Raw genomic sequence first — 16,136 nt, forward strand, 5'->3', positions numbered from 1 at the left:
GTTATACAGTAACTTCACATATGTATGTCCAAAACTTTTCAGGATTCAAATTCCAATTCAAAAACAACAAGGGTAACAGTTTGGGACATATGAGATTTTTTTTTATTTTATTTAAATTTTGTATTCCACGATTTTTTCAACCCATTCTTTTCACCCAGTGTCAATTATCTAATGTAATCCTGGGAGCTACACTCCCTCTGCCAGCCTGGGGAGAGCAACGGACTGACCTCATCACATATTCCCATATGTCAAGAGACGTCGTACCAGACATTATTGTGAGCTTAGATTGGCTGCTTTTTTCAAATTGATTAGAAATTATTTTGCCTAACTGTCAAAAATCGGTTTGATAGAAATCTGGATCGTTATTTTGACAAACATCTGTCACACTCACACACACACACACACACACACACACACACAGTAACGATATAGTAACTGTATCGAAAGATTTATTTTAATTTCAAGAATCGAAGTATATCGAAATGTAAACAGCAACATCTACTTCATATATATGTTTTGTAATGCAAATCATCTCTATCGAATCGTTTCGCAATGCAAATAATCGATTGTGTCAATACTACTACTTGTGTGTTGTATTTAGCATTTTTAAGAAGAAAAAATTAAAACAGGGGTTTAATTACTTTTCCATTATCGCTACACTTGGTCTATGATTGATAAACGTGTGGATTCTCTTAGTTCGTGTCAAGGTTCACTACAGCTTTGTGGTGAATCACCAGCAAAGGCCACGAGAGGGCAGTATTGAGCTATTCTTCACCATGACTGAATCAATGATGATGGCAGTCAAACCCAAACCCTTGGAGGCAGCAAGAACAGGAAACAGAACAAAATGAACTGTTAGGAGTTCAAGGAAAGAAAAGGAAGGGAAGCGGTGGATAGGACGCGTTAGGGAGAGACAGACAGACATATATAGAAAAACAGAGAGAGGCAAGGATGAACAGATATAGCGACTGAGAGGTGGGGAAAAAAAGAAAGGGAAACTATAGTGCTATAAAATAAAGAACATAATAAACAAAAATGCAGAGAAGGAAGACCTGAGGTGTTCCAGTGATTCCAGGTGGAGATATGAAGAGCCCATGAAGTCGTCCTGAAGTCCAAAGTCATAGTCAAACACCTGGAGAGAGACAGCACAGATGGCACCCACAATGACCACAACATAATAATGATATACTTAGTTAGGTAAAGTTAGCTTAAGTTGTGGCAAATCTGCAAAAAAAAATGCTTTCACAGATGTGTTCATAAAGGTGTCTACTATCACATAAACTTTGTTCCAACCCAACTCCCTTGGGAAACTTTGTGACAGCTGCTGAAAGTTAGTTTTGCACAAAAAAGCTGCCTAAAAATGCCCATAGCCGTCAGTGGCTATGGCCAAATATAGCCCAAGGAGTATTTTCGTGCAAAACTCATGCTTGGAATGGATTCAGCATCATGAAAACCCCCTAGTCTGACATGTCACATGCTACTTAAAGTATAATGAAATTTGGAATTATTTGCCTTATATTGGTTGATAATGGTACCCCAACTTTCAGCAGCTGTCACAAGGGAAACTTTGTGAAGAAAGCTAGTGGTACCGTCCTAAAGTCGTCTCTTCGGTGCTACTGAAAATTTCTGATGAGCCGAAATGATTTCGGCACTACAGCGGTAAAATAGGAGTATGAATCGGCCCTAAGTCTATGTAGAAGAGCCGCCATTGGACTGGCCCCATGAGGTGAACCGAGTTGTCGTAACTTTTATTTTTTGTAGAAGAGGCAAACTAATATATTGTTTATGCCATTAATTATGTGTACAGTGTAAACTTGAAACATTATTGTACTGTAAAAAGGTCTCTTGTCCCTTGATCTTTATCTTTTTTAGTATAATAGTACTAGTTTACTATAATTAGATGAATACACAATAATCAACACTGTCTAACACTTTCATTTAGAACACACCCAAATCAAAACATCCAACGTACGTGTTCAAATCAATCATTCAATCAAAGCAAACTGCATAAACAATATTAGTTTGCCTCTTCTACAAAAATAAAAGTTACAAGCTGTCACTCTCTTGTACTCACCGCGGAGTAACCTCGCGTCTCGAAGGACAGTCTGTTGAGACCATGGGGGCAAGACGGGCGCCTACGGATTGGTAGGCCAATCAGAGGCAGGCGGGGCGTTGCCATGTCTATGCTCGGACGTAGAATAGATTATATGCTACCCGAAGGCATGCAGCGTTCAGGAGAATTTACTGCTTTTTCCTGAACCCTCCTGAACTTGAACGCAGCATTTTGCGTTGAAAGAATTTGTCCTCTGTGTAGAAATCCATGTTGTACGCCCCATCTTCAGTAGCTAAAAAGTGCACAGTCGCGCTCCGGAAATAGCTGATCTACAAGCTCTCACTGCATCGCAGCGCGACACGTTGAGATCTTGTACATCCGCTATTTTTCCTTTTTTGTCTTTTTTTGCAATTTTTTTTGCCTCCGCGTCTCCGGGTGCAGGCATTTTTTCCGACATACCAAGGGTACGACAGTAATTAGTCCCACACCCTACCCAAACTTAACACTAACCGCACACGGACGCCACAGGTGTTTTGTAACCCGCAACGCATGTCGGGAGCCACGGGTGATTTGTAGCTGGCCACAGGTGATTTGTAACCCGCAGCACAAGTGATTTGTAACCGGCAACACATGCCGGGAGGCCATTGAATTGTAGCTGGCCACAGGTGATTTGTAACCAGCAGCATGGGTGATTTTTAAAGGGCTCGTTAGAAGAAGGAGAATACCAGCACTCACTGAAAATGTAAAGGGATCGTGACATAAAAAAGTTTTTGTAAAAAAGAAAAAAAATGTTTTCTGAGCTCAATTGCATAAAAACAAAACCTGCACTTTTAACATTCAGTAGATGTTCTATGGTCTGGGGTTTTCTGGCTCAAACACGTGCCCTGATTTTCCACAAATCCCATATATGACATAACAATGTCGGACGTTTGGTATACGGTCGGATAAAGGTCTGTAACCCGCGCCGTCTCCAGCATTCTCTGCGCGTCCCAGTCTCACCTTGACGTACAGCGGTTCCTTCAGGGTGTCCACCAGCAGACTGAGCCTCTCGTCCCACACTGGGTTCAGGTTCTTGTGGATGGTCTTACTCCTGAACACCTCCTTACCCGCCAGCTTGAACTTCACATACGGATCACTGGTTCCTGGGTTGTGAGAGGAGGACAAACGCACGCACACACACACACACACACACACACACACAGGTGAGTTAACGAGGGCGTCCATGCATTAGACCAGTAGTTCTCAACCTTTTCAAGCTCTCCCCACCCCCCCCACCCCACCTTGATAAGCACTTGGCATTGTACTGTAGGAGTTCCATGAAAGTTCCATAAGAGACATGAATTCATTCCACACGCACGCGAGCACACACACACAAATTGGATATGACAGGTCAAATCATACCATCATTCAGTATTTTTACACAATGTCTGTATTTTAACACTAGATGGCGCCATAGACACACAGTTGTGTTGCTGGACAAGCATGATCAGGAGATTACAGCAGGAGTTTACAGCAGGTGAAGGAATAATTTAACAGTGGTGGAAGTAAGTACAGTACATGGACTCGAGTACAGTAATATTTTGATCATGCAATTACATTTGTACTTTTAATCAAAGAGTATTTTTTTATACCACTGGTTATTTGGAAGTGGTGGACAGACTGGCCGCCGGTCTTTCGGCCGGACAGACTGACCGACTGACCGACTGACTGACAGACTGACCGACTGACCGACTGACAGACTGACAGACTGACCGACTGACCGACTGACAGACTGACAGACTGACAGACTGACAGACTGACAGACTGACAGACTGACCGACTGACAGCGTTGTATCATTTTCTTAAATGTGCTTTACAAACAAGCTTGACTTTTATGATTGGTTTTACTGCAGCTGCAGGGGAGGACAAGAAAAAAAAATCAGGGTCTCATGTACAGTATGTAAACCACCCGTTGATCCGAAACTATCTCTTGTTTGTCTGTTTTCTTTGACGCGATTCACTCATTCACACACTGTCGTCATTCTGAGCTGTGGTGCGTGTCGGTGTTCCCCGTGCTGCCACCTCTCTGCTGGAAGAGCGTTCAGGCCTCTATGAAACATTTTTAAATGCAAATTAGCTATTGAAGAGATTGTTCAGAACATAATTATTCATCATATCAGTACTTATTATTTGACAAACAGCATTCTAGGGATTGTTAGACCATGATTGCAGACTATCTCTGCCCACAAGCAAGCAGTGGCTGTTCATCCTGTCACTGTTAACTCATTCATGGACGGGAACCCCTTTTTGGTGTTTTAAGCATTATGTTATAATTTAGCTATTGAAAAATAGCAGATCTACAAGCTCAAATCGTGCTGCGCTACGAGCTTGTAGCTCTGCTTTTTTATTGTTAAAATGTGCCGCAGATCGTTGAATATATATTCAGTTTTCAAATCTTTGCTTCTGGGGGGAGTCCCTGGAACAACATATTTTCAGATGGGGGTCCGCGGCCAAATACAGATAATTCTAGGGGTCCTTGACATGAAAAAGCTTGAGCACCACTGACAAAGATTTTTTTTTCACGCTTCGCGTCCCGCGCCCCCTCATGAGCGGACTTGGAGCAGACCTGCCACTGAGCCAGGGGACAGGACAAGGACCTTTAGGCTGATGACACTCAAGTCACTGGTCCTGGTCTGGACAGTCAGCTGTCCTTAGAGGCACGCATTACATCCACACTTTACAACATCCACCGGACCATTTCCTCACCAAGGCAGCCATGCAGCTCTCCTGAGCCAAACCTCGGCAACCTCCAGACATGAGTATTTCAACTCCCTCCTTGCTCTGTGTTTGTCTCCCGGCAGGCAGGCTGCAGGCTCAAATAAACCCCTTCAAAGAAAATATGATGCCCGATGCACACCTCCCACTTTTGGCTTTTCCGGTTGCCGCCCAAACCAACAGGAAAGTCTGTCCCTTTCCTAAAACACCCTGGGGTCAATGCTCCACATGTCCTAGACTCCTGCCTCCATGGCTGCCATGCTGTGGAATCAACTCTGTATTCTCCATTTGGGTTCACCTTTCCTCTCTTCCAATCAGGAAGAGGGGTTTGCTGCATCCAAATACTCACCCCTCTTCTTCCTCCTTTTGTATCCCCTTCTTATTCACAATTGGTGTGTTTTTACTTGTATTTTATATTCTTTAATTTATTTCGCCATGACCACAAATTGTAAGTATTGAATTTACAGTACATAGCATGTTATTTTGACAGAAAATATTTTTACCAGTTTCTTTGCACTCTACTCTAGTAAGCAGTCACTCTGGATAAGATCGGTCGGATGGAGTCACTCTTCTTAAGTGGGTAATATATTCTTGTAAAAGGTGTATTTGCGCTGCTGCTGCCTGGCGCTCCCCAGCTGCAGGAAGGTGATGTAGGCGTCGTAGGCGAACACGATGACAGAGATGATACCGAACGCGGGGCCGACCGTGCTGCCCTGTCCTCTAGCCACCATGTACACGGAGGAGACCAGGTACAGCACGGCTCCTGCGGCGGAGCGGCAGAGGTCGGCCTGCGCCCAGCGGAGCGCCGTGAACCTCCGCTTGTCCAGGCCCGTCGCGAAGGCTCCCATGAGGAAGACGGAGGAGATCATCATGGCGATGGGCACACCGATGCATCCGGACCAGGAGGTAGCGAAGCAGATGAGGATGATGAGGCTCAGGACGACCTCGGCGGAGAGGAGAAGTCCCTTCTGAGTCTTCACGTAGCTCAAGGGCTTCCCCTGCACGAAGCTGGCCCCGGGGATCTCGTCACCTTCGTCGGTCATGTCGTCTCGGTAATTCGTTACAAACAGTTCTTGCAAACGTGTCTTAACCACAAGGAATTTAATCTTCAGCGATGGATATAAGCCAGAGTTGAGAGAGCCGTTCACGGTTCAGAGCTTATATGTGGTTTGTCCGTGATGTTTCCCTGATGTCGCTGTGATGAAATCGTTCATATACGGGCGCTGCTGTACTCTGACGCTATCGATATGACAGTCAGCAGTGGTGGAAAGTAACTAGTTACATTTACTTAACTACTGTATATTTGCGAAAGCAGTGAGCACTTACTATGAGACCTAGCAGATCGTGTCTGTGTCCAACCAAATATTATGTTTTTCACAGCCCATCGCGGTCCCGTCACTAGTCGCGTTAGAATTATACTTGTTGTTGTCGATCTCCTCGGGGGTGTTTTGGCTACATCTAGCTACTTCAGCTACATCCAAGATGGCGCCTGGTGCACCTTGAAATGTGCTCTGCTGGGCGCTCTGATTTAATGCTCCAAAATACCCCCGGGTGTTCAGGGTGTTAATCAACGACCCGTCTGACCCGTGGCCCGCGAAATCAAAAAGTTGCCTAACGACGGGCTTTTCAACACCCAGCAAGTCCAGTCCATTGAATTGCTTTCGAGAGAGAGAGGAGGGGGCAGGGAAGTGCAGAGGGAATTTGAAGGACAGGGGCTGGAATTCGAAAAGGCCTAGTCAGTCGGAAAGTTTGTGTGGTCGAGAATTGTGAAATGACACTGGACCGACTGCACGCGAGAGAGAGAGAGAGAGAGAGAGGAGACGGTCCCTCATTCCTGCGTCCTCATTCCTGAGTCCTAACAAGTTATTTGAAGTCTCTATTATATATAACTCTATGGTGTACCCAAACATAGAGTCCATGACCAGGCCAGTCTGACGTCAATGCTTCAAAGTACGAACCACCGAGCCTCACACATCACTCCCTCGGATCCTCAGTATCCTCTGTAATTCTGTAAAATACACGGACGGACAGACGGGCGGGCGACCAGACACACACACACTGAGATCACACATACAGCATGGAATTGTGGACATATGTTGTTGAGGGGCGCTAGCCCCTCCCATGTCCAGCTTTGAGGGTTTGTGTAAACACACACATTGAATGACATTGACAATGAATGGCCAGCTTTGGGTGTTTGTGTAAACACAAACATTGAAGACGAAGGTGAGGACGCAAATTGTGATTGGCCGGAATGAGATTATGTATGATGATGTATGATGTTAAGAGCGCCCCTCACTTCACACGGGTGTGATTTTTGAGGGGCGCTAGCCCCTCAAATGTGTTGACAAAATGTTTGTCTTTAGTTCAATGTTTGTTTTGTAAACGCCGTTGACAATGAAGGGAAAATTTACGTCATATCTGTGCCTCATTACGTCATATTGTCTCTTTATAGAGGGTATGCGTGTGACATCATCATCAAACCAGGATGTTATGCAGGAACGCCTACTGAGTGGCAAAAAACTACTTCCTGGCCTTGACAGCCCAAAATCCAAACAGAAAAGTCCTATGATTGAATTAAACAACGTTAAATGATGTTAAACTCACTTTGCATGTTGATTTGCCATTCACTTTAAGCATGTGCATACCCTTTGTGTTTTGCACCGTTTGTTTTACATCACCATTACATCACCTAAATCAACATGAGTTAGACTTTAATATATTAGCGCCCCTCCCTTCACATGGGTGTGATCTTTTAACCTCTTTTGGTGTTAGCATTATGTTATGCTATAGCTATTGAAAAATAGCAGATCTACAAGCTCATAGCGTACCACTGAGTGGCGCGCTACGAGCTTGTAGGTCTGCTATTTTTGAAAAGTCGAAGAACCACAGACACATAGAAACATAGCTTTTTCAGAAAACTGTCAGGATGTAGAAGACATTTTTAGAATCTGATCTCAGGTCAAATAAAATGGGTTAATCCAACAAACGTCTACCACTGTTTAGACTGTTGGTAAGTTACTCTGCTGTAGCTGTAATAGAATTCACCCTGGCTGCAGGGAAAGCCTGCAAATCTCATTCTCCTGTACTTTAATGTTGATTGACTCAGGCAGCCTTTCCATGGAGCAAACCTTTTCCCATCTGCCTCTCAGCTCGTGGATGTGTACTTCATTGTGATGTATCACCCTGGCACGCTATAGACACCCACCCTCAGCTATCATCCACCCCTCTTTATACCCGGGCGCTTTCATTTCATGCTCGTCTGCGTGTGAGATGGCCATGTATTTACTGAGTGCAATTAATCAAGCCTGCAGGTGACACCGTCGGGTCCAAAAGAAAAACCTATTATCCTGTACACGCCTGAACGGCAGCCATAGTGATTAGCCTGTTATGGACTGCCTGGCTCGTCTTCACCTCACGTTGTTGTGACATACAATCACTTCCACTGTTCAGTCGGGACAACTCCAGAATGGATGGAATATATATTTATTGAATATAAGATGAGCAATATATTTATTATGGTTTAGCGATGTATTGGATCTGCTTTTTAGGTACTCAGATCAAGCGCATCAGTCCCAAACATAGGGACTCTGAATCCCCCGTACCTAAACAGTAGATCCAAAACGACAGGTGGTAGCTGGGGTGGAGGTGGGTGAGCAGCAGGTTTGTATACAGCAGGGTGCTGATACAGCAGCAGCAAAGAAGGAAGCAGGAGGAGAAGCGCAAACCTCCGGTTAAAGTAGCCGGTATGAAGATGGTGTGAGTGTGTGATTGGCTGAGTGAATCATGTGAATGAGAGTGTGATGCTGAGGCGGCCCAATTAACGGCCGGCGCGCTGACTGAGGTTCCCTGACTGAACTTGCTCTGCGCATGTCTACGACAGGCACAAATGCTCATTTTCACATCCTGCTGCGGAATGTCTGATCAAAATGAGGATTAAGAAGAACAACGTTATAAGGAGACTAATTAGTACCAAACTACCCTAATTAGACCATCTCAATGTGTCTTGACTCATTACTTTGTCTGAAGTTGGGGTTTTTCACCGCGCCACAGGCCGAGACAGGACTAGTTTTAACAGAGGGTCCCTCTGCAACTGAAATATCACACTGATTTATCATTAAATAAAGGATTAAGTGAGAGAGAGTCACGTTTTTCATATACTTCAGGGCTCGAAATTAACTTTTTTACTTGGTAGCACTGGTGCTCCCAAATTCAGAATGAAGGAGCACCAGAAAAAAATTAGGAGCACCCACCAAAATTTTACGAGCACCAATATGTAATCGATTTTTTACATTCATTATTATTACACTTGTAGCCTACAGCAGTGGTTCCCAACATTTTTCATGTCAAGCACCCTCAAATTGACACTCATTAGCCCACGGACCCCCATTTGAAAATATATGCCAGGGACCCCCATATGAGAAGATTTTTACGGCTCTAGCAGTGATTTTCAGTTATTTACATTTCAAGGACCCCCAGTTTGACCTGAATTAGGCTACCGTTCCCCATTTCTATCTCTGGGACCCATAAAATCAAAGTTAATTTAACTGAGTGTACAAATGTACAGTGAAATTGGTTTACCCATAGTATGTAGTACACTCTCAGAGTTTCAGACCCATAAGGGTCCATTTGGTTCCTAACTATCATTTAACCGAGGACCCCTAGGGATCCCCGGACCCCACTTTGGGAACCACTGGCCTACAAGCCAGTTGGTATGAGATGCTATTTTTGTGGCAATAAACCAGTTGAAAATATAATTAAATTCTAAATACTGTCTCTGCTATAATTTCTGAATTTGTAAATGGCTACAAAACCCTTTGTTTTATGTAGGCCTGCTTTTTGATTGAAGTAAAAAAAAAAAATATATATATATATATATATATAGGCCTACTGTATATATTTATGAGAAGTTATTTTCATAACGTCATCATAAATGTGTGTGTGTGACTCCACACATTCCATTCAATTGAGCCCTTTTGTTGTCTCTCACAGCTGAGGACCTCAGGTCCAGCTGATGTTGATCACCCAATCAGTCCACGGACTGACGGGAGGTTAGAGGAAGTAGAAGAAGCCAAGGAGATATTTCTTTAAACAATCATAACTCTGGACAGGAATGGACTAGGAACTTACTTTTTTTTTTACATGCTCAGATCTTTATGCTCTACAAGTTTAAATCATCTCGCGGGAGGGAACCGGCCCGCGACACTTTCGGTCGCGATCGTTTTGGTCGCACTACAGTAATTATATGCAGTAGCACTGGTGCGCCCAGTTATATTTTGAGATCGCACAGATTAAAATTCAGGCGCATTTGCGACCAAAATGGTCGCTATTTCGAGCCCTGTACTTCCCAGAACGTTTTTTTTTGTCAGGTGAAACCTGACAAATGAAAGCTCATGAAATATAGACGACCTTTAGAGGACCTAATCATACTGACGGCCTAGCCTGATTGGCTGCCACACACGCTGCCTAAGCCAATGGGGGTGTAGTATGATTGCCTGCCTCCTAAGCTATGAGAAAGCGTTGATTTCCACACCGCAGCCTCGAAGCGACAACAGCCTCTAATGTTAGGAGCTGGACAGCATTAAAGCCACAACTAAACAGTCATTGCACAGAACTTCGAAAACGAATGCAAACAACGGCCGCAAGGTTGCGTCCGAGAAACATGCACGTTACTAAAATCATAATAATAATATGGGAGGAAAACAAAGACAAAACAGAGACAGCGCCTGTTTCACCTGACACATTATTACTATCATTCCTTGTTTGGGTGGTTCCTCCATCATCCCTCTCCTCTCTGCCTGCCCGTGCATGATTTTACGTAGCCGCCCGCGCCCGTGAACGCCAACCAGCTTTGTGTTGATGGCACCAATAAAGCCATGCAGCACTGCAGGATTCAGAGCCAACCAATATGTATCTGCGGGCCGGGGATATCGACCAACTGGGATGGAGAGAGAGCCAGAGATGGATAGTGAGAGAGGAAGTATAGGTAGATAGAGAGAAAGAATAGAGAAAGATAGATGGATGGACGGACGGATCATGGCAATGGATTGCTGGATGGCAATGAAATAATAGAAACAGTTTGAGAGACGGAGAGAAGGGACTTTGTAGAGTTATGGAATATTACCTACACTATGCAGTACATCCTGTGTATTGCAGCATGTCATATTTATTGCGAACGCAGTGAGCACTTACTATGAGACCTAGCAGATCATGTCTGTCTGTCTGTCTGTCTGTCTGTCTGTCTGTCTGTCTGTCCCGCTTTTGTGCCCATATATGGAGCTGAGTGATTTGTGTCACCATGACTCAGCCATAACCATATAAGGAGTCCCCAAAGCAGCTATACGTCCAAAACCCAAATATGTACGAGCTGCGTTCGCTTCCCGCGTTTGCGCGTCTTACTGGTGAATAAACAGTCTAGTTATAGGATTTAGAAGACATTTTGTAGAATCGGCCTCAGGTCCTACTGGGGTAACTTTATACGGACGTCCCCTTTGTAAGGTTCATGAATCGATGCCTGGTTCAAGACAAGCAAATGTCCTGTTAAGGATTTAGAACACAATTAGACCCGTAGTTAATGAGCCTCCTCATACCCTCTCGCTTGATCTACGCGTAATGGTGTTGATGATAGAGGCTATAGCGGATGTTACAAATTCAATCGTAGCCTATAATGCAGCCATTTAAATGCCAGTGCTGGTCTGGAAGCCTGTAATACTGTAGGGGCTGCGGTGTCTCAGCTCCCAGGGTCCCAGTCCAATCATGCACTGCAACGACTGGAGAGTCTTCAGTCCTCCTCACAACACTGAAGAAGGCAGAACAAACTGCACTTTCTTTCCACTGACGAGAACAAAGCTACGATGACTAAAGCTAAAATGTTAGGAAGGGACTATAGTGGAGAAGAGATCCAGTAGAACGAAAATGTTTTGATTGTGCACGCACGTACGCGGTACAGTAACAGCTAGTTCAGCATCCTGCGAGCCAAAAAAGTTACCCGGGCTCTAGACAGTACTGACAGAGACAAAGTGATGACCTTGATTAATGATTAAGAGCCTGCGGTGGGACACTGGATTTCTCCTTCTGTCTGTCTGACCGACTTCCTACTTCACCGAAAGGTGGTGCTGCACGTCGGAAATAGCTCACGCCGCGGTGCATGCGAGGGCGTGTGTCGAGCGAGGGAAGCCGGGTGGGTGATAATTGTCACTGCATGTAATCCTACAGGCTGGGAGTGGGGAGTGTTGAGCGGGAGAGGAGTAGGAAGAAGGCTCTACGTCCTCCCGGTGGGCGCTCCTCACTGGTAGGGGAGTCAGTAGGATAAATGTGTGTGGGGAGGAAGCAATTGGCATAACGACTAAATTGTGTCAGAAAAGGGGGTAAAAACGAATTGGCTACTGTGCAAATAATAAATAGGGTAAACGAATATATAGCTACAGTATACAGTATGTAGCACATCGTGAGCTTGTGTGGGTCGGAGCATAAATGAGGCTTGAGTGCGTGTGGCTAATGATGCGCCCCAGAATATGAATGCTGGGCATTCAAGTGGCTCAACCCTAGGAGAAATGGCCACGTACCGGCTGCTTTTCAAAGGTGCGTTGATCAGAGCATGTGCGTGAGCGTGTGTCTCGAACGCACAGCACCAGAGGGAACTCGCTAGCACCGTGGACCATAATACTCATTTACCAAAGGCATGGGGGCTTGGCTTTGACGTCAGACTTCGGTACATTATGCCATCTCTGTCCAAGGCTTATAAAGTGAGGCCTTCTTCATTACAAATCTGCCCACAGTCATTTGATATACATAATTAAACGCTGTCTCTGCCTAGATCGTGAATTAATTACCTGACAGGTCACGACCATGTAATTATATTTCTACTGAAGAGGGCCTGATTGCACCAACTAAAAATATGTGCTACCCCTTAGGTCCTGAGCTTTATCTCCTGGTACCCTCTTGCAAATGAATACTCTTGCAACTTGCAACCCATTCAAACTACAAATGCCTCTATATCAGTTTGTCAAACCCCTCTCGTGCCAAGGTCCCCCAAAATGATTATGTATTTGGCCCCATCTGAAAAATATCTCATGACATATATCTCTTCCCCAGAAGAGAAGATTTGTGTAAAAAGAAAATGTTCAGAGATAGCAGATGTACAGAAACCTGCAGGGCGGCTTGAACTAGAAACACCGATGCTGCATGTGCTCGTGGAAATGTTCTCATAATGAACTGCATATCGTCTGTCGGGTGGGAAACTCATTACAGGCAGACATAGTCTTGGCTCTCTGCCTTCGGCCTGGCGGAGACAAAGAATAGCAAAAGCAGCGTTTTGAGCTTGCAAGATCTGCTACTTTTGATTGACGCTGTAGTACGAAAAGAAAGAAGGAGTTAGAAGATTTCTGCCTGACAGCAACAATATGATTTGTAATGCAATTATGGACCATGCTGTGGGTTTGTGTTTCATCATACTGTGCGTCCAGCATGAATGTGTGGAGCAGCCTGAATAAAATGCGGTGAAGTGATGTAATGGTAATGGGCTCTCTGGATAATTCACAAACTACTGGAGGCATTTGCCCTGCAGCAGATATCAATAATGAAATGGAGCTTTACTCGCTTATAGCTTATAGCTGCCCGCACAGAATACAAAACTCTGATGCTGGCATTCAAAGCAACCAAAGGTATGGCTCCCCCATATCTTGCAAGTATGATGGAACCCTACAAACCCTCCCGCGCACTCAGATCAGCCAACGCAGGGAAGCTGGAAGTATACCCTCACTAAAAACGCCGGGACAACGCTCCACACGTCCCAAACTCTTCTCCCTTCTGGCTCCAAAACTGTGGAATGCACTTCCCATTGCAGTCAGAACTGCAGCATCACTCCCAATCTTCCACCTTTTCAGACTCCATCATGGCCCATAGCACTTACCCCACCCCCTTAGATAGCATTTCTGTAGACTTAGATAGCATTTGATACAGACTTACAGCATGTTGTAGACAGCATAAGTGCATTGTATGTAGTCATAGCACGTCATAGTACATATGTATAGCATAGTAGTATAGATGTATAGTTTATATGTATAGTTTCATTATATAGATATTCCACTGTTACTTCCTTACCTTACGCATGTTTCATGATAAATGTTTTTATGTGATGTATTCCCATGCTTTTTTGTTCTTGCTTAATGTAAATCGCTCTGGATTAAGAGGTCTGCTAAATGCCTAAATTGTAAATTGTTCTGTTGCTTCTATATTTAAAACTTTGTACAGTGTTCTGCGGACCTCCAACACACTTTGGAAAAGGAAAAGTATTATTCTGCTCTGGTTTGAAAATGGTGCTATTCCTATATAATTACAGTGTGTGTCAGCAAGAATGAGAGAATCTCTCCCTCCGCCACTTCAATCTCCAGTTAATGTACTGTAGCGTAGTAAAGTTGAAATGTGATCTTTATCATGGAATGGATTCAGAATCACGAAAACCCCCTAGTTTGACACCTCACATGCTACTTAAAGCATAATGAAATGTTGCCTTATATAGGTTGTGCAAAATTTGGCGTTTTTAGACAAATTAGCACGAAATATACCTAAGCTCCTCCACTACTGCTTCACTATAGAAATCCATTGTCTACAGAGCAATATTTTTGCAAATGCAAAGCAGCAAAAGCATGTGACCAACAGCAGTGACAACACAGCAAGTGTGTGGGGAGCAATCAATATGGCACAACGACTAAATTGGGGAGAACAAGGTGTAAAAAGCAACAAAGAAAGTATAGGGACAACGGACACAGCCCCTACACGAAAAAAATAATTCATACATTTGTGTACAGTTGTAGACGAGTTATCACAATATTCCAAGTCACAACCTGGACTTGTCGCATACACATGGCACATGCATGGCAACACCGTTTGGGAACCACTGACCAACATGTTTTCACATGCAAAGCAGTACAAGCATGGAACTAAAAAGTGATACATGCAAAGCCGTGTCCTACATGTCTGTAATGGTGCAGGTGCACTCTACTGCCCACTACATTTGCCTTCATGGAAATAAAGTGACTTTGTGTGATTCGGAGTTGGACGTTGCTGCGGTTGAACATTCAAACTTTTGATTGGAAAACGAACAGTCCAGAGTCTGCAGTGCAATAAATCACAAGACGTCACAAACACGTCTCACTCCTCCGGTCCTGTTTCCGTGACTTTAACCCATTAAGATCTGAGGCTGAATATACAGAGATACAAATGCGTTAGCTTGCAAATCTGCTATTTTTGAGAACCACTGTTCTAAATCCTAAGAGTTTTCTGAAAATATATGTTGCTGTATATATATATATATATATATATATATATATATATATATATATATATATATTTATATATATATTTATATATATATATATGGTAAATCTAAAATGACACAGATGCTTTCACGGTTTTTAAGGGGGTTAAAGTGTTCGTACAAAGAATTATCTTGGTTTACCTGCAATCCTACATTACTGAGGCACTACACTGTCTCTCTCTGTGTGTGTGTGTGCGCGTGCATGCATGCATGCATGCGCACGCGTGTGTGTGTGCGCGTGCATGCATGCGCACGCGTGTGTGCTCATGCGGCAGCTGCTCACTCTGTGGGAACTGATGTAGTTTGGGGTCTCTCAGCCCCATACATCCTCAGTGATGTGCTGCACATTGCATTCTTTCTAATGGGAAACCCCAGATGCAACCATCCATCACACACACACACACACACACACACACACACACACACACCAAACAAGAGGGTGTTCCAAGTTAACAGCCAGAACATATAGGCTGCTGATGTTTTAGTCTTATGAGTCGGCGGCCATGACCAGTGGGGGAAGAAGTAATCAACCAGTAATCATTTACTTTAGTATAAAGTATCAATACTGCAATGTAGAGACACAAATAAAAGTCTGGTAATCAAAATGTACTGATATTGTACTTGATATTGAAGGTATTGGCATCAAAATATACTTAAAGTACCAAGAGTAAAAGTACTCATTATGCAGAATGTCCCATTTCACAAGTTAGCATATGTCTAAAATCAATGTTTGAAACAAGCTCACAATGTGCCGATTCACGGTGCGTAGATCGGTAGATAGAGCTTGTAGATCGGCTATTTTCCAATAGCCAAAGTTTAAGTACGGCTGACAAAGTGGTTAGTTAATGTATGTTTTGTAATAACAATTCAAATCTGAAAAAAGTACAATATTTGCCTTGAGATGTACTGTACATAGTGGCGGAGTATTGGAAATTGGAAGTAAAAGTCCCTCAAAGATTGTACAGTGCATGTACTTATTTGTAATTTCCACCACTGACGAGGGTGGTGTTCCAG

The 16,136-nt window shown here is 43.8% G+C and overlaps 1 protein-coding gene across 1 annotated transcript in view; it reads right to left on the minus strand.

Moving 5' to 3' along the window:
- mctp1a (multiple C2 domains, transmembrane 1a) overlaps positions 1 to 16,136 on the minus strand; it is a 216,046-nt gene that overhangs the window by 123,183 nt on the left and 76,727 nt on the right. Inside the window, exons 3-4 of the mRNA XM_080764938.1 lie at positions 3,053 to 3,195; positions 1,053 to 1,132 (exon numbers count right to left, since the gene is read on the minus strand). Coding sequence (XP_080621064.1) covers positions 1,053 to 1,132; positions 3,053 to 3,195 — 223 coding nt within the window. The remainder of the gene's footprint in view (positions 1 to 1,052; positions 1,133 to 3,052; positions 3,196 to 16,136) is intronic.

Source organism: Protomyctophum bolini (assembly GCF_963924005.1).
Source record: "Protomyctophum bolini genome assembly, chromosome: 6".
NCBI lineage: Eukaryota > Metazoa > Chordata > Actinopteri > Myctophiformes > Myctophidae > Protomyctophum > Protomyctophum bolini.